This window comes from Tamandua tetradactyla, chromosome 6 (assembly GCF_023851605.1).
Source record: "Tamandua tetradactyla isolate mTamTet1 chromosome 6, mTamTet1.pri, whole genome shotgun sequence".
In the NCBI taxonomy this organism is placed as follows: Eukaryota; Metazoa; Chordata; class Mammalia; order Pilosa; family Myrmecophagidae; genus Tamandua; species Tamandua tetradactyla.
Genome location: NC_135332.1, coordinates 56,520,907 through 56,545,370, shown reverse-complemented (window position 1 = coordinate 56,545,370; position 24,464 = coordinate 56,520,907). Strand labels below are relative to the sequence as shown.

Genomic DNA, 24,464 nt, shown 5'->3' with positions numbered 1-24,464 from the left:
TTAGCAATGGCAGTTCTAAACAAGCCTCCACCCAAGGTCAAGACGCCCGCCCCACGGGGAGCGAACCAGAAGGACGCCTCTCCGAAGCCCCGCCCCTTGAGGAGGGGCTCAAAGCCTCCCTTTCCCTTCTGTCAGGGTACGTTCCCTTTAAGGCGTTCGGAAAAGTCACTGTGTTGATGGATCGCGAATAAGGCGTGGTACGTTTTGTCCCTCACGAGCCTCCGTGGGCCGAACCGGGGGCGGGGGCGGGGCAGGGAAGCGGCGGTGGGGTCAAAGGCTACAACGCGCACCACGTGGGCCGGTGACTCCGTCCTTCTCGCAGCGGCCGCGGCGGCTGAGCGCTTGGGTTAGTGGCGCGGCGGGCGGCACGGACAGCGGAGCCGGACGCCCGCTCCTGCCACCATGGTCATCAAAACGGACGAGTTGCCGGCGGCCGCCCCGGCCGATAGCGCCCGGAACTCCAGCCCGCAGACCGGTGGCAAAGGGCGGCCCTGCGCTGCCGGTGAGTGGGGCCAGGGCTAGCGGGCCGCCGGGCGGGGAACTGGAGCGGGCGGATGGGCTCGTGGCTCCGTAGGGACTGCAGCCTTCCCTCTGCGCCGGGTCCAGTGCGTCTTGCCGGGTCCTCCACCGGGCCGCCCCCGGCCTGAAGGTCACCTTCACTGCCACCCCCGGCAGCGGCCCGGACTTCGCACGTGGGGTTCCGCGCAGGGCGGCGGTGACAGGCATACGCGCGCCCGATCGCGGGGACACGTGCGCGCGCACGCGGTTTCGGGGTGCGCAGCCACCGCAGGTGGATGGAATCGGCGGCCCCACCCCCTCCTTGCCTCGGTGTGGAGAGCCCTTCCGGCTGGAGTCACTCTGACACTTGCGGACCATTCTCCTATAAGGCACCCCTTCGTGTCTGGATCCCAGGCATGCCCTGTGCTCAGAACTGCAGCCCTGCGAGTGAGGCTCAGCTTGGAACTTCCCAGACTTGGTCTGTGCGAAGAGTTGGGATGTGTGTGTTCTGTGAGGGCTTCTCTGGTTCATTCCTCAGAGGCAAGACTTTAACCTCAGGTCTACCGGCTCTGGTCGGCTGGCCTGGGGGTCTGCCTGTATGTGGATAAAGCCAAGCTCCTTGGCAGGACATGTGTTTGTGCCAGAACTTGATCATTAACCCGCCTTATTGCGAAAAGTGGGTCAGCCCAGAGTTGTTGCTTTTAAGGCAAAGGTCATCAGTGTGAAGTCGCTTCACAGCATTCCCCCCTATGGGGGTTTTGCTGTGGTGGCTCTAGGAGTGGCTGCAGCTTGTCTTGGTGAATGAAGCCTGCTTCTCTCTCTTTCTCCCAGGCCACTCCTGATTCCTCTGTTCCCTCCATCCATCTCTGCAGAGCTTCCACAGAGCCCAGCGCTGGACTGTGGCCCCTCTACCCTGGGTGGTGGTGGGAGTGCAGAACTACCTCTCTCATTGTCCCCAACTTTCCTCATCAGGGATTACTATTTTAGCTCTTCATCTTCTTTCTCAGCTCTGGTGAGTGGGACTGAACCTGACTTGGGGGCCAGGAGTTAGGTAGGCTCTCTGATCCTGTCACCCAGGGTAGTGTCATCCCATCACAATGGGGTTGCCTTAGGCTGGGGGACAGGTATTGTGACAGCTTTGCTGATTGCCTAGACAAGGCCACGGGTTGGGTGAAAATGTTGATAACCCCAGCCTGACAGGCTTTGCTCCAATGTGCTTCAGAATTAGCGGGGTAGGTTTAGATAAGAGGAAATTGAACCTGGCTGATTTCCCCTCTAGGGACAAGCTCTGAAGAGATGAAGTGACTTGCCCAAGGTCACACAGCAACTGTGCATTTCCAGCTCACGGTCAGCATGCCAAGGCTGCCCTGGCCTTTCCCAAAGGAATCTGGGACAGGCACTTTGGTGTGGACCATGCATTGAGAACGTGGGGAGTGAGGGGGAAAGAGTATCTTGGAGGATTTCTCTGAGGGTCTGAGTGAAGCCCCTTCTCAGCCATGTACTGAGGGGCTCTGGAGTGAGCTGGGTCAGGGGAAGGGCACAGCTGTTTGTTTTGGGGAAACTAGGAGCATACTGGTGGGTATAAACCACTAGTGGGTGGGACATTGACTCCTTGTTTCTCTGGGAAGCTAAGCTGCATAGCTGTATTTGAATTACAGCCAGCTTTGGATTGAGGCGGCCATAATGGAGACAACTGGGCGGCTGTCGCCCAGGCAGCAGAACCACGCTCCTGACCTCAGGACCCAGCTCTGGCAGGCTCTCTGGTCCCCTCTGGGAGAAGGTGCTCAATGCTTTTGCAGGGGCAAGTGTTGGTTACTTCTTGGGAATGAGACAGTTTTTAGGGGTTAAGAGAACAGGCAGGTTTTTCAAGTTCACAGTGGTGTGTCAGGTTCCTTCTGCCTAGGGAAGGGCTCTTTGGAGCTGAGGCCCAGAGGAGGAGGGGGGCCACCCAGGCTGACTGGGGAGGAGCTTGGGGGTTTAGGGGAGCTCTCCAGCAGAATCCCAGGGCTCCTTGATAAAGTCTGGGTAGAGCAGCTTGAGGAACACTGGACTGTCTCTGGACCCTGTGGGCCTGCGTCTGGCCTAGGTGACTAGGAAGAAGATAAACAGGTGCCCACCTTCGTAGAGTCTCCGATAGGCTGTCTGCCTGTCCCTACCCTTTTTCCTTGGATCCCTGGGATGGGGCGGTGTATCTTTTGAGGCTTTACTTCCGACTGGCACCTCACCTGGGGAGGCCTAGGCTGGGGCGGGGCTTGAGCCTGGCACCAAGCAGGGCTTGAGGCCATGCCAGACTGCGGAAGCTCACAGAGGCCACCTGGGGAGGCCTAAGTTTCTTTGCTAACTCCTTCTGCCTGATGCCCATGGGGTTCCCTGTGCTGTCAGGCCATGTCAGGGGTATGCTTTATCTCTTCATCTGATCTGGGCAATTAAGATGCAGGTCGGGTAGAGGTGTGCAGCCATATTTTGGCAGTCCCTTCCCATTCTGCAGAGGACCACCTTTCTTCCTTTCCCTAAAGCCCAAATCCTTAGGGTGCCTCCTGGAATGTGAAAGGATGGGGTGCCTGTCCCAGGGGATGTAGAAGTTTGGGCAATCTTGTGGCGGAGGTACAGCCCCCTCCTAGGCTGAGTCCTGAGGCCAGAGGATGAAGGGGTGCTGCTTACCTACCCAGTGGGTGCTGCAGAGGCCCCGGGTGGAGGCAGTGCATTTTGCTCCAGGAGTGGCACTCAAAGGCCTGGGTTGGGGCAGCTGACAAACCTGGTGTTTTACTGACTTGGTTTGGACTGCTTGTTGCCTCTGTGACCTCAGGCAGCTTTCTTACCACCCTTCTAGAGCCTCAGTTTCCTCAAGTGAGAGGGAATGGTCAAGCCACTTTAGAGATCTGCTGTGTGCTGGGCCTGGAGTGAGCATTGGCTCCATGGGAACCAGAGTAGAGATGGCTGTTAACGTTCCTGGGGGTCACTGCCAGGCTGCCCTGCCCCTCCCCCTTGTCCAGAGGGCTAGGGTGTGTGCAGAGGGGCTGGGAGGAAAGGGGCTCTGCCCCAGTCCTGGCCCTTTCACCAAGTGGTCATTGTATGAGGCCAGCAGCCTAGGTGGGGCTACTGTGGTAAGGCTGAGGGTCTGCTCTGTGCTGGCCACCAGGGCTGCTTGTGCCTTGGGCCTGGACCTGAGAGGAGGGTGCATAGAGTGAGAGGCTGGCTCCCCGCCCCCACTCTGGTTAGTATGGATGCCGGAGCCATCCTGACGGCCCTGGCGGCGAGTCAGAGGCCCTGGGAAGGTGCCCTGGCGAGGCTGGGCATGCTCTTTCTCCACAGCTGAACGGCCTTCGGCCTCTTGTTGCCAGCTGTATTTTCCCTGGGGGAGAGACTTGGTTTTCTCCTGGCAGCGCAGGGCTATTGGGAGGGAAGGAGTCTGCCAGCTTCTTGGTGGAGCTAGAGGACTGGGGCACCAGTGCAGTTGTCCTCTGGGAGACTGGGGGCCCCTCCCCCCAGAACCAGTGACTCTCAGAAAGGGAATATCTGCCAGGTCACCTGCAGGGACAGCAGGACCCAGAGGCCTTAGCTGGCTACTTGACCCAGGGACAGGCAGGCGCTCAGTGTCTGTGGCCGGTGGGCAGAAGTGGCCACCTCATGGCCTGGGCCCGGGTCTGTGCCAGCTGTTGCCGGCAGCTGGCTGAAGCGGTCCTGCCTACCTCTGCTGGGCTTGGGGCTGAGGAGAGGACTCCCCTGCTGCACCCTGCCCCTGCCAGCCAGGCCCCTGGGCCCTCAGTCCTGAGGGGCCCAGGTACCCCAAATACCGGGCTCTCTTGCCCCCAGAGCGGTTTCACCAGCAGTGATCCCCTGTTTGAGGGACACAGAGAGGTGGGCCTAAGCGCTGACAGCAGCTCCCTCTGGGGTCCTGCAGCCAGCAGGGCCTTCTGGCCTGCAGCCGTCCTTCTGGCCGACCTTGAGCGGGATGCAAGGCAGGAGGAGCGTGCCCTTCCTGGGGCCGCCCCGCCAGGCCTGGCCCCACTGGAACCAGAAGCCGGCTATCACTCCAGCCCTGGGCCGACCAGCGGTATGGGGGCAAGGGTAATGGCCGAGGCTGGAACGAGGGACACGGACAATGTCAGGTCTGAGTCGGAGAGTTGGTTGCCTCTCTGCCACGGTGGTCTGGAGACCCCCAAGCCAAAGAAAGGACAACTGCCAACCACAACAGGTGGGCTCCAGGGACAGCGCGACCTGGCTGGTCTTAATGCAAGTGTGGGAAGACCTTCAGGATCCTGTGGGGGAAGGGGAAGGGGCAGGGTCTGAGGTCCTCGGGAAGTGGAGGCCCCCGGGGAACAACCACATTCCTATGAAATCTGATAGGAATTGGGCACCCCTTGGGGCAGGAACCCAGCGCTGATTCCCTGGGCTGGGGAGAGGGTAGGAACTGTGGCCACCCCAGTCTTGTACCTCATTCCAGGGGCTTGGACTTCCCAGGAACTTGGTCATGACCATCTTACTTCTGGGATCTAAGTTCAAAACAGCTCCTCGGTATTGGGTGGGGCCCCCCTCCCTGAATCCCCCCTTATCCCCAGGGTGTACCAGCAAAGCCTTTCTCAGGGACCCAGTCCAGGGAAATTCCTCTTGTCTGTCATCCTGCCTGGCTACTTTTTATTTATTTTTATTTTTTTGCTTAGCTACTTTTTGAAGGCTGACCACCCACTGCTGTGGTCCCTGCGCTTATCATCTGTCTGCCTCATCCTCAGAGCCAGGCCAGCTCCCACTTCTGGGCTGGGCTGCTCATTCTCTAGAGGTTTGGGGTGGCCTTGCCTGGGGCTCTTGAGTCTTTGGTAGGGAGAGGCCCTTGTCCTTCCTTGTGGTTCTTGGATTTCCACCTCTAGTGGTGGGTGGAAGGGACAGTGACAAATGCAGTTACTGCCAGTCCGTGTCTTGGTAGTGCAGGCCCTGGGTTGGGAATCTGGGCTCTGGTGTCCAGCCTTGTTCTGTGGCCTTGGGCAAGGCCCTGAACCCTTCTGGGCCTCATACTGCCGTGTTTGGGACAAAGGCTCTGTCCCAGCTCCCAGAGGTCCTGTTCATCACTGAGTTGAGGGATACCGGGAACGGGAAGCAGGTTCTCTTTCCCCAGTCCCCTTCGTGTGGCTTTCTGTGCCAGGTATATCTTCTTCCTTGGGGCCCCTGCTCTATGTTTCTGGTGGGCCTGGGTAGGGAAGGAGGTAGCTGTCAGGCCAGCAGGCTGGGTCCTTGGGGTGAGCTTGGGGGTCTGGACAGAATGGGCAGAGATCCATTCTAGTGGTGGAGGCTTTCATGAGTGATCTGACAGGAAGGAGACCCAGACCCTTCTTAGAGATGGAAGCCTCTGGGGTTCTGGGACAAGCCAAGACCCTGGTGGGAGTATCCTCATCTGCCGAGTGGGCTGTCCCATTCATTGGCAGGCCTGGGAAGGTTTTGTCCCTTGCTACCTGCTCCCACCCTCCCCCCACAGCATGTGAGTTAGGTGTTCCTTACAGTATTTGACTTAGCTATAGGTTTGAAGTAGTTGATTCGTTAATTCAGTATGTCTTTGTTGAGCTTGGCAAGCTAGAGGGAGACAGTTGCAGTTGCTGGTGTGAACAGCCACCTAGAATGCAGCCAAACTAGTGTCCGGAGGCTGGGACTTTGTTTTGTGGAGTGATGGGGTTGGAGGGTGGTGTAATAGTAGTGGTAATTCTGCTGGGAGAGCTCGTCTGGGCTAGCTTTACAGAAGAGGGTTTATTCTACCTAGGCCTTGAAGGATGAGTGGGTGTTTGCCAGACGGAGTGGTAGGTCAGGCAGCAGGGGCAGCATACACAGAAGCACGGAGGTGGGAGGAAAGGTGTGTGGCATGTCCCCGGGCTTCCGAGGAGTCTGGTGTTGCTAGACCTTGGCGAGGGAAGCTGGCAGGAACTGAGGTTGACTTCAGGTTGGTGCCTGATAGCGCTGGCCTCAGAAGCTTGTGCCTTGGGAACGGTGGGGAGTAGAGAAGGGTTCTCCGGTGTGGCAGGTGCATGAGGGACACCTGGAGGCTGGCGCTTCTGAAACAGGAGAATTGGCCTACCTCAGAGCTGTGGCTGCTGAGGCCAGGCCTCACTAATTGGTTTGGAGATTTAGTTTGAGTAACTGGATTGGGTGGGCCAGGGTGTGACATCTGCAAAGGAAGATGAATCCCATGTGGACAACCTGTCTTTGGTGATGCCTCAGGATTCACTGCATGCAGACGCCTGGGGGGTGGCCTGGATGGGTGGGAAGATGTTTGAAGCTATGGGAAAGGGTAAGGTGAGAGTGAGGAGAGGCTGGGCCCAGGAATGCTCACTGCCTGGGACCAGTGGGAGAGGATGGAGCCAGATGGGAGGGGTAGGAGTTGGTCAGGTAAGAGGAGGGAGAAGTAGTCGGTGGTGGTAGATGCTGCTGAGAAGGCAGATGAACTAAGGCTGGAGAAGACCCTTGGTTTGGCTTTCTGGGTAGCATCGATGACCCCAGGGAGAAGGGTGTGGGCCCCATGCTGAGAAATCAGTGAACTGGAAAACCATTTTGAAGGGCTTGGGCTGAGAAGAAAAAGGTGGTGGCCTGCATGTATCCAGGGCAGGGGGCAGAGGTGTGCTGTGGTAGCTGGGTCAGGATGGGGTCTCCGGGTGTACATGCACACCTGACCACCTAGACCTGTCTGACTGTGCTCCTTCCTTGGTATCCCCAGAGCCGCCGTCAGTCATGCTGCTGAATGGGGACTGCCCAGAGAGCCTGAAAAAAGAGGAGGGGGCAGCTGAGCCACCTCGGGAAAACGGGCTGGATGAGACCGAGCAGGGAGAAGAGACCACTGGGCAAGAAGTCATTGTCATTCAGGACACAGGCTTCTCTGTGAAGATCCTGGCCCCCGGGATTGAGCCCTTCTCCCTGCAGGTGAGATGGGGACGAGGGTGCTGGGACCAGGCCTGTGCCCATTGAGGGGGAAAAGGCCGGAAAGCCAAGCTTGCTCAGGCTCTTCCTGGCCCCAGGTTGTAGGTAGGACCCTGAGAGTCCCTCGCTCAGCTGATGTGGAGGACCTGGGAGTTGAGGCTAGGTTCAGGTCACTCCCCACACTGCTGGAGGGTAGACACCAGCAGAGACTGCCAGCCCTATCCGGGGAAGGGTGTGGTTGTGGCTGGGTAGTGTTGGGGTCTTGGACTTCTCAGGTCTCCCCAGCCTTCTGCTCTGTGCCCTCAGGTCCGTCACTTCTCTGGGCTGCAGCTTCCTCATCTGCCAGAGGGGAGGGTAAATTGGGTGGTCTCCAGGGATAGACCCACCCAGCCAGAGGTCTTGCAAGCTGGTAACTCATAGGGGAACCAGGCAAGGCCTTCTCATGTCCTTTGCACCTATAGACCGGGGTCCTGGAGATCCCCTCCTGGGAAGGTAAAACCATTTGCCTTAGGGACCTTGGCACTGGGCAAGGGAGGAGGCAAGATTGCCATTTTATCTTCCCCTTTCTCCCTCCTGCCATTCTGCTCAGGGTTAATTTAGCCCCAAGGGCAGCAGGGCCTGGCTGTGTTCTGCACATTTGTGTGTGTACCCTGCAACTACGTACAGGCACAGATGGTGTGGTGCGTGTGGATAGGGCCTGGAGTTTCTAAAACCAAAATGTAGAAAACTGGGTATTGGGGGCATGTTTTCTAGGGACCCAGGAACTGGGCTGGGGGGCCCTTGTCCATGCTGTCTGCTGGGTGGCCTTTGAGCAGGGTGGCTGGGACTTCTCCCTGGCAGGTGTCTCCCCAGGAGATGGTGCAGGAGATCCACCAGGTGCTCATGGACCGTGAAGACACATGTCACCGCACCTGCTTCTCGCTGCATCTGGACGGCAACATGCTGGACCACTTCTCAGAGCTGCGCAGCGTCGAGGGCTTGCAGGAGGGTTCAGTGCTGCGTGTGGTGGAAGGTGAGTCTTCTGGGGTGGGGGACAGTGGTCATTCCCCCACACCCTGGCTGGTGGCCATGGAGATGGGCATGGGGCAGCTCTGCGCAGACCATGTACACTCACCTCCCTACTTCACGGCTCACTGGTTGATCACAGTACTGCTTCTAGAAAAAATCAAGACAGTGTCAAGCAGGGGCTTGAAATCAACTAGATCAAACTGTAACAAAGATAAAAGTTAACCTCATAAGGAAATAAAAATGCACAGCTCTCAGGTGGGAAAGTCAAGGACCCAGACTGGAATAACCTACTAGTGTGATAAGACTGGTTGGGTTTTTTTTGTTTGTTTTATTTTGTTTTTAAGAGCAATTGTAGGTTTATAGAAAAATCATACAATACTGGTTTGACTTTAAAATAAAACAGAACTCCCATGGGCTTGTTTCTTCTGGGGAGGAATAGCTCGGATTTTCCCAGGGCATGTCACCTTATTAAATGCAGATATGAAAAAAGCATTAACCTTGGGTGGTGCAATGGTGGCGCAGTGGCAGAGTTCTCACCTGCCATGCCGGAGACCCGGGTTCAATTCCCTGTGCCTGCCCATGCAAAAAAAAAAAAAAATCATTAACCCAACTGGGTGAACACTTACTGGATCACAGAACTTCTCCCCTCCCTAAGGAGGCCCTGTTAAAATTCCATTAGCCATACATTGGAATGGCACTGGGGTGGCAGAATTGAGTCTCAGGCTGCTGGGAGGTCCTTAGGCCCTCCCTGAGCATGGGCTGCCCTGGAAACAGAACCGAGGCTGCGGAGAGCCTACCTGTGGCATCAGTGGACAAGCTGGCAGTGGCAGTGGGCTCCCTGAAGCCCGTGTGCTCTTTGGCAGGAGGTTCTTTGCCTGCGAGGCTCCCCACCCACCAACAGGCAGATGTGTGTGTTTTGAAACTAGCACATTTAGATCTGTAAGCATACGTGTTCATAATGGAATTTTTTTTTTAATTTTTTATTAATTAAAAAAAATTACAAGAACCAAACATTCCCAACACATACACTCAGCAATTCACAATATCATAATGGAATTTGAAACAGAAGCCTAAAGTTGAAAATTAGAGCTACACATGGTAGCCTCATTGTGGACTGTCTTCTGGGTGGGCTGCCTCAGGGTGCAGGGCCCTGCCACCCAGTCCCCGGCAAAGACGCACCCTCCCCCATGCCAACAGAGCCTTACACGGTGCGTGAGGCCCGCATCCACGTGCGCCACGTCCGGGACCTGCTCAAGAGTCTGGACCCCTCTGACGCCTTCAACGGGGTTGACTGCAACTCCTTGTCCTTCCTGAGTGTCTTCACGGACGGTGACCTGGGAGGTGCGGGATACACTGGGGCTCTGGGCTGGGCTGGGGCCGGGGCGGGGGCCACGGGCAAGGCCTTCCCACCTGGAGGAGGACCCCTGGGCGGGCCGAGCTCACCGCCAGCCTCCACCCCCTCAGACAGCGGGAAGCGGAAGAAGGGCTTGGACATGGAGCCCATTGACTGCACGCCGCCCGAGTACATCCTGCCAGGGAGCCGGGAGCGGCCGTTGTGTCCCCTGCAGCCCCAGAACCGTGACTGGAAGGTGGGGGTCTCTGGAGAGTGGGGGCAGCTGGGGCAGGGGAGCAGGTTCCTGGCCAGCAGGGTCCACCACCCCGGAAGACCTGGCCGCCTCACAGGAGGCCTTGTCTGCAGCCCCTACAGTGTCTGAAGGTGCTGACCATGAGCGGCTGGAACCCACCTCCGGGGAACCGCAGGATGCATGGGGACCTGATGTACCTTTTTGTGATCACAGCTGAGGACCGGCAAGTCAGCATCACCGCCTCCACGCGGGGCTTCTACCTGAACCAGTGAGTTCCTGTTCAGCCAGCACAGGCCACCATCGTGCCTGGTCCGGACCTGTGGGCCGAGGCTTGGGGTAACTTGCTCAGCACCCACCCCTTCCCTGCAGGTCCACAGCCTATCACTTCAACCCCAAGCCTGCTAGCCCCCGCTTCCTGAGCCATTCCCTGGTGGAGCTGCTCAACCAGATCAGCCCGACCTTCAAAAAAAACTTTGCCCTGTTGCAGAAGAAAAGGTAATGCCCTGACTCCAGCTCTGCCCTGGTTGTCTCTTCCAGCCCCTGAGTGATGGAGATAAACTGACCCGCCTGAAGCGCCACGCTTCTGCCCTGAGAAATGGTGCCCCCAGTCTCCGGTGCTCACAAGTCCCCCTTTAGGGAACAGTGAGCCAGGGCCAGAGATAGCGCCCCCAAAGAGGGCCATTTGCCTCTGGGACGCCTCAAGGGTGGGAGTTGGGTAGGGGAGATACCAGAGAGGGGAGGGGGCCTCGGAGGAGGAGGGGGCTTGGGGTGCTCTGACCTTGGCAGGCTGCCTCATTTCCCCCTCCTGCCACAGGGTCCAACGCCACCCGTTCGAGAGGATCGCCACCCCGTTCCAGGTGTACAGCTGGACGGCACCCCAGGCGGAGCACGCCATGGACTGCGTGCGGGCAGAGGACGCCTACACCTCGAGGCTGGGCTACGAGGAACACATTCCTGGACAGGTGCCCACAGCCTGGCCCTGCCCCTGCTGGCCACTGTCCCGCTCCTTGGTCCTCTGATCTGCTTGGAGGTCTCTCTACTCTTTGGGAGTCTGTGGGGGATGTCCAAGGGATGGGGGCGAAAGGGTCTGCCCGGAGCAGGCCGTGGGGTGGGGCCTGAGCCGCATCCCCCTCCGCGCTCCCTCTGCAGACCCGGGACTGGAACGAGGAGCTGCAGACGACGAGGGAGCTGCCCCGCAAGAACCTGCCTGAGCGGCTGCTGCGAGAAAGAGCCATATTCAAGGTGCGCAGCCCCCGTGTCCACCGGCCAGCCACAGGCCCTCTTCACCTGCCTGTTGCTTTTCTTATGGCCAGAAGGATGGAGGGAGTGAGAAGGCCTGCCTCCATCAGCTGCCTGAAGGCGGCTCGGGCCAGTCTGTAGGGTGTCTCAGCTTTCTGCCTTCCACCGGCCACCCAGCTCCTCCTGCTGGCTTCTTTTGAGACTTTGTGTTCTGGGAAGGGGAGGGACCTACCTCCAACCTGGGCAAGGTCCTCTGCAGCTTCTTTCCCTCCATGGCTTGCCATGGGGTCCCCTGCTGGGCAGGGACTTCTGTGGCTGCAGTGCATTTCCATAGCTCTTTTGGGTTTAAAAGTTAGTAGTACTTTCCTAAGGTAGACAAGGGGAAAATATTGTGTTTTTTTTTTTAAGAATTGTTTTAAATCTCCCATAATATTTTACCATAAGGGTAAAAATAAGAATGGCTGTTTCTTGGGTGCTGATTTTGCCCGGGTCTGTACTAAGTGCTCTGGAGGCGTCACCTGCCATAATCCTTCAGGCACCTTGTTTAACGGTCAATTCTTTGATCCTCACCATTGTATAAATGAGGAACCTGGTCCGAGGGGTCCCTTGTCCACGTTCACCAGCACTCTGTGGATCCCAAAGCTGACTCCAGTGCACGCACTGCTCCTCAGCCCCTCAGCTCTGCTCTCTCCTTACAAATAGGGCTCGGTTTTACAAAAATGGGTTTCCTGCCCATTTCCAACTGTAGGCAAATGGAGGCTGGGTCCCTCGGCCCTCACAGCAGCCCCCCTCGCCCCTGCCATTGGGGTGAGATTGGTCGGGGCGGGGCCTCACCTCCCCCCCACCCCGGGCCCTCGCAGGTGCATAGCGACTTCACAGCGGCAGCCACCCGGGGCGCCATGGCGGTCATCGACGGCAACGTGATGGCCATCAACCCCAGCGAGGAGACCAAGATGCAGATGTTCATCTGGAACAACATCTTCTTCAGCCTGGGCTTCGACGTCCGCGACCACTACAAGGACTTCGGTGGGGACGTGGCGGCCTACGTGGCCCCCGCAAACGACCTGAATGGCGTGCGCACCTACAATGCGGTGGACGTGGAGGGGCTGTACACGCTGGGCACGGTGGTGGTGGATTACCGCGGCTACCGCGTCACAGCTCAGTCCATCATCCCCGGCATCCTGGAGCGGGACCAGGAGCAGAGCGTCATCTATGGCTCCATCGACTTCGGCAAGACGGTGGTGTCGCATCCGCGGTACTTGGAACTGCTGGAGCGCACCAGCCGGCCCCTGAAGATCCTGCGGCACCGCGTGCTCAACGACCGTGACGAGGAAGTGGAGCTCTGCTCCTCCGTGGAGTGTAAGGGCATCATCGGCAACGACGGGCGCCACTACGTCCTCGACCTGCTGCGCACCTTCCCCCCGGACCTGAACTTCCTGCCCGTGCCCGGGGAGGAGCTGCCTGAGGAGTGCACCCGTGCCGGCTTTCCCCGAGCCCACCGGCACAAGCTCTGCTGCCTGCGCCAGGAGCTGGTGGACGCCTTCGTGGAGCACAGGTGAGCAGGACAGGGCCGAGCTGTAGAACCCACCAGGTGCAGGGCCCTGGGTGCTGCTGGGACCAGCGCCTAGAAGGGAGCCGTCTGGGAAAGAGAAGAGTGAGCTCCAGCTGCGATTGCTGGAGTCACACCCCATTCACCACACACTCTGACATTGAGCGGCTTAACCTGGAAATCTCAGGGCTTATGCTGGCTTGCGAACCAGCCAGACCGACAAATCTCAAAGCAGTGTTGTTCCCTTAAGGAACACTTGGAAACCTGCAGGGTTCTTTTCTTATTCTTTTTTTAAATGTCTAATTCTATTATGAAGGATAACATATATTCAAATAAGCAGTAAATTTCAAAGCACACCCCCAAAATTAATTGTAGAACAGATTTTAGAGTTTAGTGTGGGTTACAGTTCTACAGTTTTACTTTTTTACTTCTAACTGCTCCAAGATATTGAAGACTTAAAGAAATAACAAAATAATGATTTAGCAGTCATATTCATTTGTTAAATGCTATATTCACTGTTATAATTCCACCTTCTCCTTTGATCTTTCCCCCAATCTTTAGGGGTGTTTGGGCTATGCCCATTCTGACTTTTTTATGCTGGAAAGGGCTGTCAATAATATGGGATAGGGGGATGGAACTAGTTGATGTTCTGGAGAGGCTGGGCCCTCTGGGTTTCAGGACTTCTCTGGCCTAGAAACTCATCTGGAGGTTGTAAGTTTCTGGAAAGTAATCATAGTGCTTGGAATCTTTGTAGATTCTCAAATAAAGCCCTAAATATTCTTTAGGGTTGGCAGGAGTGGTTTTGGTTGAGGTTTGGCAAACCATGATAAGGAGCAGTGTCTAGCTGAAGATTCTGTAAGAGTGGCTGGCCTCTAGTGTAGCCTCTCGGTGCCCAATCTCATCTGCTCTCTGAAGCTAAGCAGGGTTCGACTCTGTATGAACTCTCTCAGCCAGTGGTAGCGTATTTTTTACGATTCTTTTCCCCCTTTTGGTCGGGAAGGCATTGTCGATCCCGGGTGGCAGAGCCAGGTTCATCCCTGGGGAATCATATCCCATGATGCCAGGGAGACTTTCACCCCTGGATGTCATGTCCCATGTTGGGGAGAGAGTAATGATTTTACTTGCAGAGTTGGGCTAAGAGAGGGAGAGCTACATTTGAGCAACAAAAGAGGTTCTCTGGAAGTAATTCTCATGCACAACTATAGATAGATGAAGCTTCTGCACTACGTAAATAAGCTTCACAAGAGCAAGCCTCAAGATGAAGGGCTTGGCCTATTGACTTGGGAGTCCCTAATGTTTAACATTGTGTCGGGGGTTTCCCCAGTGGTAAAGTTTAATAGTTCCATATTTTTTCTACCATCCCTCAGGGGTCTTTGCCAATACTTTTTAATTGTCTGCTGAACATACTCTGGGATGTATCTTAGCATTACATTAATCTATACAGAATTATAGGCCCTCGTTCCCACTCTGGGCTCCTTGAGTTTGGGTTGTTTACATGATCTATCCAGACAGGTTGAGTTAGATTTTGTGCTACAGAAAATTTTAGGCTCTGGACAAAATAAACCTCTCTTCCTTTGGTCTCATAGAATAGGTGAAATTTTAAATGCAGACACTGTCTTCCTTACCTCTATGTTTTGATTTACCTTAGTCCTGACCCAGTTGGCTTCATTCTTATCTCTAATTGAAGCCTGATCTCTTTTTCAGCTTCTTTAACAGTTGTATATGGCAATGCTGACCTTCAGAACGGCAGAACTCCTACTGAGTTCTAGGTATTCACACAGGTGCCCAAAGTTCCAGGGAAATATGAGGTTATACACATATAGCACAGCCTCTCAATATCTAGAAATAACATTAACAGCTCTGAACTAAATGTGACTGCTGTAAGAGCTTACAGTGTAGGCTCCAGTTTTCTTATAAGTATTTTCTAAACGGGATCATACAATATTTGCTCTTTTGTTTCTGGCTTTTTTTGCATCACATAACGTCCCGCAGGTTCACTTACAACATTGCCTGCCTCATGACTTCATTCCTTCCTGTAGCAGCACAATATTCGATCATATGTTTACTACACAGTTTGCCATTCTTCTCAGTGTATCCTTTAGCCGTCTCCATCCATTGGGCATCATGTATAATGTCCAAAGTCAACAGTCCACCAACACTCTCAATTTTAAACAATTTTCATTGCTACCAGGGAGAAATAACTGCCAGGGTCTTCTCAAAGGTCACAGTGCAGTGGGGCGGGGAGGTGGTAGTAAGGGGATTGCAAATGTGGAATGTAGCTGGCATGTCAGTGCTCAGGAGTCAGCAAGTCAAATGTCCTGCACTCCCTAGAACAGTCTCTCGCAAATACATTCCCACACATCCCTTCTCAAAGTCCCAGTATTGTTCCTGTCCCTGTTGAGCCCTGACCAGGTGATGCGCCGTTCCCTGACATAGCATACATCAGCTGGTCTTGAGCTTTGCCATCACTTGCTGCTGCCTGGTGGAGTTGCTGGACTGGCCCAGCACACCTGCATCGACACATGCGCGCTGAATGTGCTCTGTGCCTGTGCTGTAGGGCATCAGCCCCCACGTGCCTTCCCACAGCAGGCCAGGAGCCCCAGGCCTAGCTGTGTCCCCACAGCCAGCAGAGTTGCTTGACCAGCTAAACTCCAGGACACGCCCTTCCCCTCCCCTGCTTCTTCCGTCTGCTGTGCTCCAGGTACCTCCTCTTCATGAAGCTAGCGGCCCTGCAGCTGATGCAGCAGAAAGCCAGCAAGATGGAGAGCCCCACCTCATTGGAAAACGGTACCCCCTTGTCATCAGAGCCCAAACCTGAAGACCCCACCAGCCCTGAAGCTGGCGGAGAGGAGGAGGGCAGCAGTGCTGGTGGCCTGGCCAAGGTGAAGGAGCTGGCAGAGACCATCGCCTCAGATGACGGTGCAGGTGAGGCCCCTGTGGGTGCCAGACAGACTCAGTGCCTTCCAGTCTAGAAGGGCCATCTCTGCATTTGGGGGAGGCTTGGCGCATGCCCAGCCCGGCTGATGCAGAGGAGTGGAATCTCCTCTGCATCGGGCCATGTCTCCACAGCAGACCCTCGGAGCCGCGAGGTGATCCGCAATGCATGCAAAGCAGTTGGCTCCATCAGCAGCACAGCCTTCGACATTCGCTTCAACCCCGACATCTTCTCACCAGGCAAGCAGGGGGGGCTGCCTCGGCACAGGAGTGTGCAGAGCTGGGGCAGGAGAACGCGGTGGGTGCTCAGGACCTTGATGCCAGGGGCCCTGCACCCCACAAATCGGCACCTGTCTTTCCACTCCTCACTTCCTTTCCTGGCAGGTTTCAACTGCTCTTCCTTTCCTCCCCCAGGGGTTCGCTTCCCTGAGTCTTGCCAGGAGGAAGTTCGGGACCAGAAGCAGTTGTTGAAAGATGCAGCTTCCTTCCTGCTCTCCTGCCAGATCCCTGGCTTGGTGAGGGGACAGTGGGGTGGGGGCTGGACAGAGGGTGCTGCAGCAGGGACTGGGCTGTAGCTTTTGCAGGAGGGGTCCTCTTGAGAACCTCCTTGCCTGTGAGACAGGCAGGATGGGAGTGGTCACCCCTCTTTTACAGATGGGTTCTCCTCCTCTGCGCCCCTATATGGTTTGGGGGTATGGGGGGGAGCCCTGGTGAAACAGGGTAGGAGCTGGGAAAGTTGGGGTGGTTTCACTCATCTTATGGCCATGAGCTTTGTGCTTGAACCCTTGAGGTGGCAGGGTACCCACTCCCTGCTAGGGCAGCCCTGTGAGCAGAAGCTGTGCTGGTCTCAGAGCTGAGCTGAGCTGAGCCTGCTGTGTGGCTGTCCCTGCCCCATGCCCAGACAGGGCACCCCAGGTTGCCCCCTCTGTGCCGCTCTGTATGGTGGGAGAGGAGTCTGTGCCACCATTCGGCTCTTAGTTTATCACCCAGGTCCCCAAGTCCCTGTGCCTCCCTGGAGGGAAGGTGTAGGAATCACGGAGTGACTGTTCCTCTGTTTGCTGGTGGGGTATTTGGCAGGCTGGAGACAGCTCACACCCTCGCTGCTGCTCTGGTCTCCTCTCCCTTTCCTGTCTGGGAGGGAGGCTGGCCTCCGGGCTCCGGGATAGGAGCTTCTCCAGGGGAACCCCAGACGGGGAGAAGGGAAGGGGGCCAAGGGCTGGGGTGCCTGACTAGTTGTAGCCCACAGGTGAAGGACTGCGCAGACCATGCGGTGCTGCCCATGGATGGGGCCACGCTGGCAGAGGTGATGCATCAGCGCGGCATCAACATGCGCTACCTGGGCAAAGTGCTGGCCCTGGTACTCCGGAGCCCAGCCCGCGACCAGCTGGACCACATCTATGTGAGTGCGGGGGCAGCCACCAGGGTGAGCCGGGAGGGAGGTCTGGGGCCTGACCGTGACAGCCCCTTTGAACCTGTGCAGAGAATCGGCATTGGAGAGCTCATCACCCGCTCCGCCAAGCACATCTTCAAGACATATTTGCAGGTACCACCCCTGCCCTCCCTCTGCCATGCTCCAGCCTGACCAGGGCCTCCCGGGCGGTGTGAAGCATTGGAGAGAGCTGTGGATCAGACCTGGAGGGCCAATGTGACTCTGAGGTCAACAAAACCATCCTTGCAGGGAGTCGAGCTCTCGGGCCTCTCAGCTGCCATCAGTCACTTCCTGAACTGCTTCCTGAGCTCCTACCCCAATCCCGTGGCCCACCTGCCCGCTGATGAGCTGGTCTCCAAGAAGAGGAACAAAAGGAGGAAAAACCGGCCCCCGGGGGCTGCTGATAACACGGCCTGGGCGGTCATGACCCCCCAGGAGCTCTGGAAGAACATCTGCCAGGAAGCGAAGAACTACTTTGACTTCAGCCTCGAGTGGTGCGGAGCAGGCGCGGGTGGCGAGGCTGGGGCAGGGACCTGCTGGCGTGGCTCTGGGGCAGGAGGGTGCTGGGCCTTGGGGTCTGCTGACCCGGGTGGCATTTATGCCCTCTCACAACATTGGCAGATATGGAGAAAAGGAAAGGGGTTTCGGCTATGGAGGGGCACTTGTCTTAGGAAGTAGAACCATTAGTTCCAAGGACTGGCTGGGGGACAGGGATGGCTGGGGCGGCAGCTCCTGGGCTTGGGTGTGGGGTGGCCAGGGGTCCTTGGGCCAACCCTCCCCTCCACTCTCCCCCCCGCCCAGTGAGACCGTGGACCAGGCTGTGGAGACCTGTGGCCTGCAGAAGATCACACTGCTGCGGGAGATCTCCCTGAAAACGGGGGTCCAGGTGGGCTCCTTGGGTCCTTCCTGTCCCCACCCCTGGCAGCCTCCCCACCTGCCCACAAGACCCCAGGGCCACTGTGGGGAGGTGGGTTTCTAGCACAGGGCTGTCTTGGGACCCTGTGGGTGGAGAGGGTGTTGCTGGCCACCTGGGCCTGGGGCTGGGGTCAGGGTGCAGCTGTGCCCCACTGTCTTTCAGGTCCTGCTGAAGGAATACAGCTTCGACAGCCGCCACAAACCAGCGTTCACCGAGGAGGACGTGCTCAACATCTTCCCCGTGGTCAAGCACGTCAACCCTAAGGCCTCGGACGCCTTCCACTTCTTCCAGAGCGGGCAGGCCAAAGTGCAGCAGGGTGCGTGGCCGGCTGGGGCTGGGGGTGGCCTTCCCATGGCCCGGCCCTGACCTCAAGGATGCTTCCTTAGGTTTCCTGAAGGAGGGCTGTGAGCTCATCAGTGAGGCCCTGAACCTGTTTAACAACGTGTACGGAGCCATGCACGTAGAGATCTGCGCCTGCTTGCGTCTCCTGGCCCGTCTCCACTACATCATGGGTGACTATGCTGAGGTGGGCCTTGGGCACCGTCTGGGCTGCGTCAGCCAAGGCCTTGGGCCCTGGCCTGGCATGGGCAGTGGCGTGTGAGGGATCCGGTGCTCTGTTGTCATCCCTGGGCTGCCCTGTAGTGCCAGGAAATGGGAGTTCAGGCCTGTGGGACAGAGCCCTGTTGGAGGGTGGTGAGGAGGCTGGCTGGCCTGAGGGCCCCTTGGGGAGGAGCGGGCAGAGGCCAGGGAGAGAGAACCTGGGGAGGCCCTCGTTTCCCAGCTGCATCCCCTCAGGATCCCATCTGTGGAGTGGGGTGCTGACAGACCCCGGGATGGCAGGAGGAGAAAGGCTGCTGGGACTTGCCACTGTGACTCTTAACTGTTGTGGCTCCCGCTTTCCACCTGCTTCCCTGGCTCGGGCTCCTGAGATCCTGGGTCTGTGGTCGGGCAGGCTTCAGGCTCCCACTCCCTCTCTAGAGGAAGGATTTTTATCTTTTGTGTACATATATTTTTAAATTCATATTTTTTTTCAGAAGAGTTGGATTTGTGCATATGTTTTTGTCTTGTTTTGCCTTTTACTTAGATCTTGTTAGGAAAAAAAGACTTAACCATTTCTCAAAAAGTTTAACAGTTTGAAGAGAGGGGCCCAGACTTTCATGGTCGCAACAGCTCAATTGCAAACCCCTCCCCTCTGCCTTTTGTAAAGTAAAACTAGAAAGTGCAACCTAGAGGTGCCAAGGCCAGGGATCCAGAGCTGGGCTGTGGGGGACTGACACTATCTCCTTTCCCAACCCCGGGTACCCCCAGGCGCTGAGTAACCAGCAGAAGGCCGTGCTGATGAGCGAGCGTGTGATGGGTATCGAGCACCCCAACACCATCCAGGAATACGTGAGTCGCCATGCCAGTACCGGGCTGCCTGAGGCCGGGGCCTGGGCCTACCTGCCCTGACTTTGGCCCCGCCCTGGCAGATGCACTTGGCCCTGTACTGCTTTGCCAGCAGCCAGCTGTCCACGGCGCTGAGCCTGCTCTACCGTGCCCGCTACCTCATGCTGCTTGTGTTTGGGGAAGACCACCCTGAGATGGCCCTGCTGGACGTGAGTGCTGGGGAGGGGTCAGTGGGGTACACCCAGTCCCAGGGGATCGGGAGTGACCAGGGCCCCCTACTGCCCCCAGAACAACATCGGGCTGGTGCTGCACGGAGTGATGGAGTATGACCTGTCACTGCGCTTCCTGGAGAACGCGCTGGCTGTCAGCACCAAGTACCATGGGCCCAAGTCCCTCAAGGTGGCCCTCAGGTGAGGCCGCTCTTGGTGTGGGCGTGGGGCTCTGCTAAACACCCCAGGCCCCCAGGGGCACAGCTTGATTTTCCATCTGCTGCCTGAAGACCTTTCTGTCTCTACTACTCTGAGTCCTGGACTTGTTTGTCCCCCTCTGGGTAGATTCCAGGGAGGGATCTAGAGCCGGTGCCACACCCCCAACACCCCCAAACCTGGCCCCCACTGCCCCAACCCACTGTGTCCCTCCCTGCCTCCTGGCAGCCACCACCTTGTTGCCCGGGTCTATGAGAGCAAAGCTGAGTTCCGGTCGGCCCTGCAGCACGAGAAGGAAGGCTACACCATCTACAAGACCCAGGTGGGCCGGGCCAGGGGCCGAGGGGGCGGCGCGGGGCATGCGGGCCTGGGCAGCCCTGACCCCTTCCTGCCTGCGTCCCCTCGCACCTGTAGCTGGGCGAGGACCACGAGAAGACCAAGGAGAGCTCCGAGTACCTCAAGTGCCTGACCCAGCAGGCGGTGGCCCTGCAGCGCACCATGAACGAGATCTACCGCAACGGCTCACGAGCCAGCATCCCGCCCCTCAAGGTATGGCCGTGGGCCGGGCGGCCGGGCCTCCCCACCCCTGCCGCCCCGGCCCTCACTGGTTTCTCTTCCCTGCGCCCCCGTCCCAGTTCACAGCCCCCAGCATGGCCAGTGTCTTGGAGCAGCTCAACGTCATCAACGGCATCCTCTTCATTCCTCTCAGGTGAGCCTCCACCTGCGCCCCACCCCCACTTGGAAGTTGGCCTTTGGCTTTTTGGTGTAACCTATTGACATGGCTCAAAACCAATGAGAAGTTCCTTTGCATAGTTATGCAGATACATGTTTGTAATGCCTTTTCCCTGTTTTATTTTTATACCAATGGAAGCATCTCATGCACATAGGTAGTTTTCTCTTCCCTTCGTAATGTATGTTGGCACTGTTTCCATATGAGTGCGTGGCGTGGCGTCACTCTTCATGAGTGTGGGGATGTACCTCTCTTAGCTGGGCCGAGTGGTCCTGAGGTTGCTGTTACACACTCCTCCTGCCTCTGGGAGCCTCTGGGCTCTCCATCTCCCATCCACCCATATGGGAAACAGGGCTGTTAGGGTATTCAGTGCACCTACAGTGCTCCCTCACCCTGCCTGCGTTTTGTTCTGCTTAGTCTGCTGTGGGAACTAAGCTTGGAATTGGACGAATATGACAGTTGGGCGGCTGGGCTGTAAGCCAAGGGCTGTAAGACATGGGTCCTTGCTTTCTTACCACTTGGGAACTTTCTTCTTTGGGTACGGAAGCACTTGTTCCACACATGGCTTTCACTGATTAGAACACAGAGCCTGTTTTTGTTCCAAGTGTAAGTTGAACCAAAGCCAGTAGGGTGGCAGGGTCCGGGTCCACTCTGACATCCCACCCTGCACCCCATCCTTCTGCTCAGCCAAAAAGACCTGGAGAATCTGAAAGCTGAGGTGGCGCGGCGGCACCAGCTCCAGGAGGCCAGCAAAAGCCGGGATAAGGCCGAGGAGCCCATGTCAACAGAGCCTGAGCTGGCAGAGTCTTCGGAGGATGCAGTGACCCAACCCCATGCTGCAAAGGACCCTTCTTCCCCAAGCTTGCAGGGCTAGAAGGGGAGAGACAGATGGACAGTCAGTCAGCTGCCCCATTACCTGGTGATCCAGACTCCAGGAGAAGGGGCCATGCCCTGCAGATTGGGAGAGGAGACAAGGCCCTCTTCCTCTGTTTCCACCCCCCATCCCCAGCCTTTTCCTGGGACCCTGGCCTGGCCTGCCTGCCTGCCCACCCTCAAATGATGTTTTTGCACTGGTTAATTGAATATACAATGCAGAGGCCTGATTGAAGTCATAGAATGGAGTGTGTGGGCATCAATTTCCAGCTGGGGAGTAGGGCCCCCCCAAAGTCCCCCATCCTCAAGCAGGTGTGTGCAAGTGTGTCCATGCCCGTGAGTGTCCTGATTCGTCCTTCCTGACTTGTACATAGCCCCAAGTCTGTTCTGAATGGATGATGTGCTGATGAGATTTCTCAGGTCATTTGTATGTTTGACATTATGGCTGCTGCTTTTGCTGCCACTACCCCTGGGCCCAATCTGGCTTGAAGTCCAGGTTTTAAGCCAAAAAGAAGGGGGCTTTCCTGTGTCCTGGGATGGGGAGCCAGAGCTCTGTGGCAGGTCTGGAGGTTTTGGCGCACTTTAACTTTTTGGCAAGAACAGAGCTTCAGTGGCTTCACTGATTGTGTTTGGGGGCTGGCCTGGCTGTGGCTCGGGGGGAGGGGAGGGGTGTCCAGTGGTGGTGCCCCTGACATCCCAGTGTCCAGCCCTGACCTCTTGGCTGTGGGCCCCTGCAGAAGGTGCTGCCACTGGTTCTGACCTGTCTCCCAGCCTCCCAGGTGGGGATGACCTTGGGGGCTACAGTCTGAATGTATCCTCCCATTTTAACCTGAGCTGCATAACGCACAGTGGGGTGGGAAGGGGGTGAGCCAGTCAGGGCTGATTCACCCATCCTAGGGGAAAATCACCGAAGTGATTGTCTCTTGTAGGTGGAGCCCAGCTCCTTACCTGCCGTACAAGCACCTTCTACAAGTAGCTCTCGGGGCAGCAGGGTGGGGGGCTGCATGGAAGGTGGGGGTGGCCCCCAGAGGCCTTAGCTGCTCCTGCCCCTCTCCCTGCTTTAGCTGCTTCTCTGTGCCTGCTGATGGAACCCTGACGGGTCTGGGAGGAGATTGCCCACCCTTGGGTGCTTGAGGGAGCTGTTCCTGGGCTGGACCTCTGCTGGGGGCTTTGTGGAAAGCTGCTTGGGGGTATGGTCTGTCCAGACACCTTGTTTCAAAGCAGTGGGTGTGAACTAGCAGAAAAGCATCCCCACAGCTGATCAAGAACTTTTTCTTGTTTTTAAACCATCACATCTTCATTTCACATTGGAATAAAGTGAGTTTTTGAAACCTGCTGCCCTGGTCTCCTGTGTTTTGTAGCTAGTCTCATTCTGTCATAAGGGGCACTGCCAGAAGTGTTGCTGATAAATTTATAAATTCGTATCAGCTTTAATATGTTTAAAGCAGATGCATATGCATAAACTAGGTCAAACCTAACGTTCTTATGACATTTAAGTAAGAGGGTAGGGGGTAGAGTCTCAGGTATCCAGCTAGGGCTCACCCATTTCCTACACTCACTAGGCCACATAGACAGATGTCATTGCCCATAGAACAGCTCCTCCATAGAGCTTTCTGTGATGCGGGCAGAAGCATAGGCTAGTGGTGGGAGACAACTAAGGAGGGATATTCTAAAAATGGGGGCACTGGGTGGACCTGAGTGGCCACTGGACACCTAGTTGTAGCTGGGCATTTGCCCTTGTCCCTTGGCTCAAGTCAGGAGGGTTAGGAGGTATACTCCAGAAGACAAGGAGTGCTATAACTGGAATGTGAGTCACCTATGGTAAGTTTCAGAGCTAGCTAAACCCTTGTGGAGACTGAAATTTTGTGGCGATGTGAGGAACCAGAGACTGGCTAAAGGGGAAGGTGGGCTTGAGGGGCAGGGCCTGGGAAGGTGGACTGCTAAGGCAAGCCCCTTACAGCCCCCTACTCCTCAGCCTATGTATACCTGAGTGCCCTTTTAAATACTTAGAAAATCTTTTGTGTCTTTGTAACTCGTGGGGGAGAGGAGTTGGGGATTCAACCTTAGCGTTAAGTTGCTTTTCCTGAAGCAGTTGGAGAAAAGATGTGCCCGTTTGGGGGCATTTTAAGCTTAAGGGGAATCTTCCAGTGGCTTGCCATTCAAGCCTTGTGCATGCTCTTTCCTTGCCCCAAAGTTTCTTTTATAATTCAAAGGATGTACTCTACACAGGATCAGCTCAGGCCTTTATACCATGAACTGTGGTCACATTTGATTGCATTTCTAGAAATGGGGGCATCATCTTGGAATTCTGAGAAGGGATCAGATCTAATTACCTTTGTGACTACAAATCACCTGAGCAGCCGATTTTTCCTGACCCTAAGTATATTAGTGCTGTCAGGTACCTTAAACAAATGACAAGGAGCTGTTATAGAGGAAATGGAGGTTATGGGTGTGAAATACACCTTTTCTCCTTCCCTTCTCTCAACTGACAGATGTTTTTCTTAAAGGTTAAATAGTGGTATCCAGGAAGATTTAGAGTGAAGACTGGCATGTGTTAGGTTATCGCCTCGGTTTAGGCACCTACTCAAGATGGAAGATTCACTCACTAAATTGCATAAGCCACACCCACTTATCTCTTCCTATTCCCTCACCGTGGTCTTACATTTTCCACTTTACTCTTCCATGTTTTTGGATTTCTTTTAACCTTTTTTTTTGGTGCATGGGCTGGGAATCAAACCCAGTTTCCCGCATGGCAGTTGTTTTCACCAAAGACTAATCTAGTATTCTTAGAGCAGGTACAGAGCAGTCATATATGCAGGACGCAGTGCCATTCCTCCCCCAAGTCTACTTTCAACACATGGGGGAGATACAACCACGAAAATCTTGGAAGGCTTGATGTGTGACACAGTGAGACACTCCACAAGCTTTCAACAGTTAACCTCACTTCAGCAGTGCGTGAAAGGAAAGCTAGAACCCTACCTACAGGGCCAGGCCCAT

At 56.2% G+C, this 24,464-nt stretch overlaps 1 protein-coding gene across 7 annotated transcripts; it reads left to right on the top strand.

The window, feature by feature from the left end:
- The first annotated feature begins 293 nt into the window (after positions 1-293).
- On the top strand, positions 294-22,803 carry CLUH (CLUH binding protein of NUMT mRNA). Of its 7 annotated transcripts, XM_077165538.1 has the most exons (27): positions 1,657-1,730; positions 4,400-4,693; positions 7,193-7,395; positions 8,233-8,404; positions 9,598-9,741; positions 9,865-9,989; positions 10,100-10,254; positions 10,356-10,481; positions 10,801-10,948; positions 11,136-11,228; positions 12,086-12,780; positions 15,476-15,699; positions 15,844-15,948; positions 16,123-16,223; positions 16,955-17,107; positions 17,189-17,251; positions 17,387-17,631; positions 17,939-18,023; positions 18,216-18,369; positions 18,440-18,579; positions 19,362-19,442; positions 19,523-19,648; positions 19,728-19,849; positions 20,093-20,186; positions 20,279-20,413; positions 20,500-20,573; positions 21,282-22,803. In XM_077165538.1, the coding sequence occupies exons 2-27, from the start codon at positions 4,555-4,557 to the stop codon at positions 21,466-21,468; spliced, it is 4,089 nt and encodes a 1,362-aa protein (XP_077021653.1). In that variant the 5' UTR covers positions 1,657-1,730; positions 4,400-4,554; the 3' UTR covers positions 21,469-22,803. The 7 variants fall into 7 exon arrangements, with proteins under 7 accessions (XP_077021655.1, XP_077021654.1, XP_077021657.1 ...); XM_077165540.1 differs by lacking the exons at positions 1,657-1,730; positions 4,400-4,693 and adding an exon at positions 294-502 and having other exon boundaries at positions 15,847-15,948; XM_077165539.1 differs by lacking the exons at positions 1,657-1,730; positions 4,400-4,693 and adding an exon at positions 295-502.
- The last annotated feature ends 1,661 nt before the right edge of the window (positions 22,804-24,464 follow it).

Coding starts and splice junctions, on each gene's coding strand:
- CLUH (XM_077165538.1), top strand. CDS start 4,555: ATGGGGGCAAGGGTAATGGCCGAGGCTGGAACGAGGGACACGGACAAT. Junction 18,370..18,439: donor GCAGGCCAAAGTGCAGCAGG/GTGCGTGGCCGG, acceptor ATGCTTCCTTAG/GTTTCCTGAAGGAGGGCTGT. Junction 20,574..21,281: donor ATCCTCTTCATTCCTCTCAG/GTGAGCCTCCAC, acceptor CCTTCTGCTCAG/CCAAAAAGACCTGGAGAATC.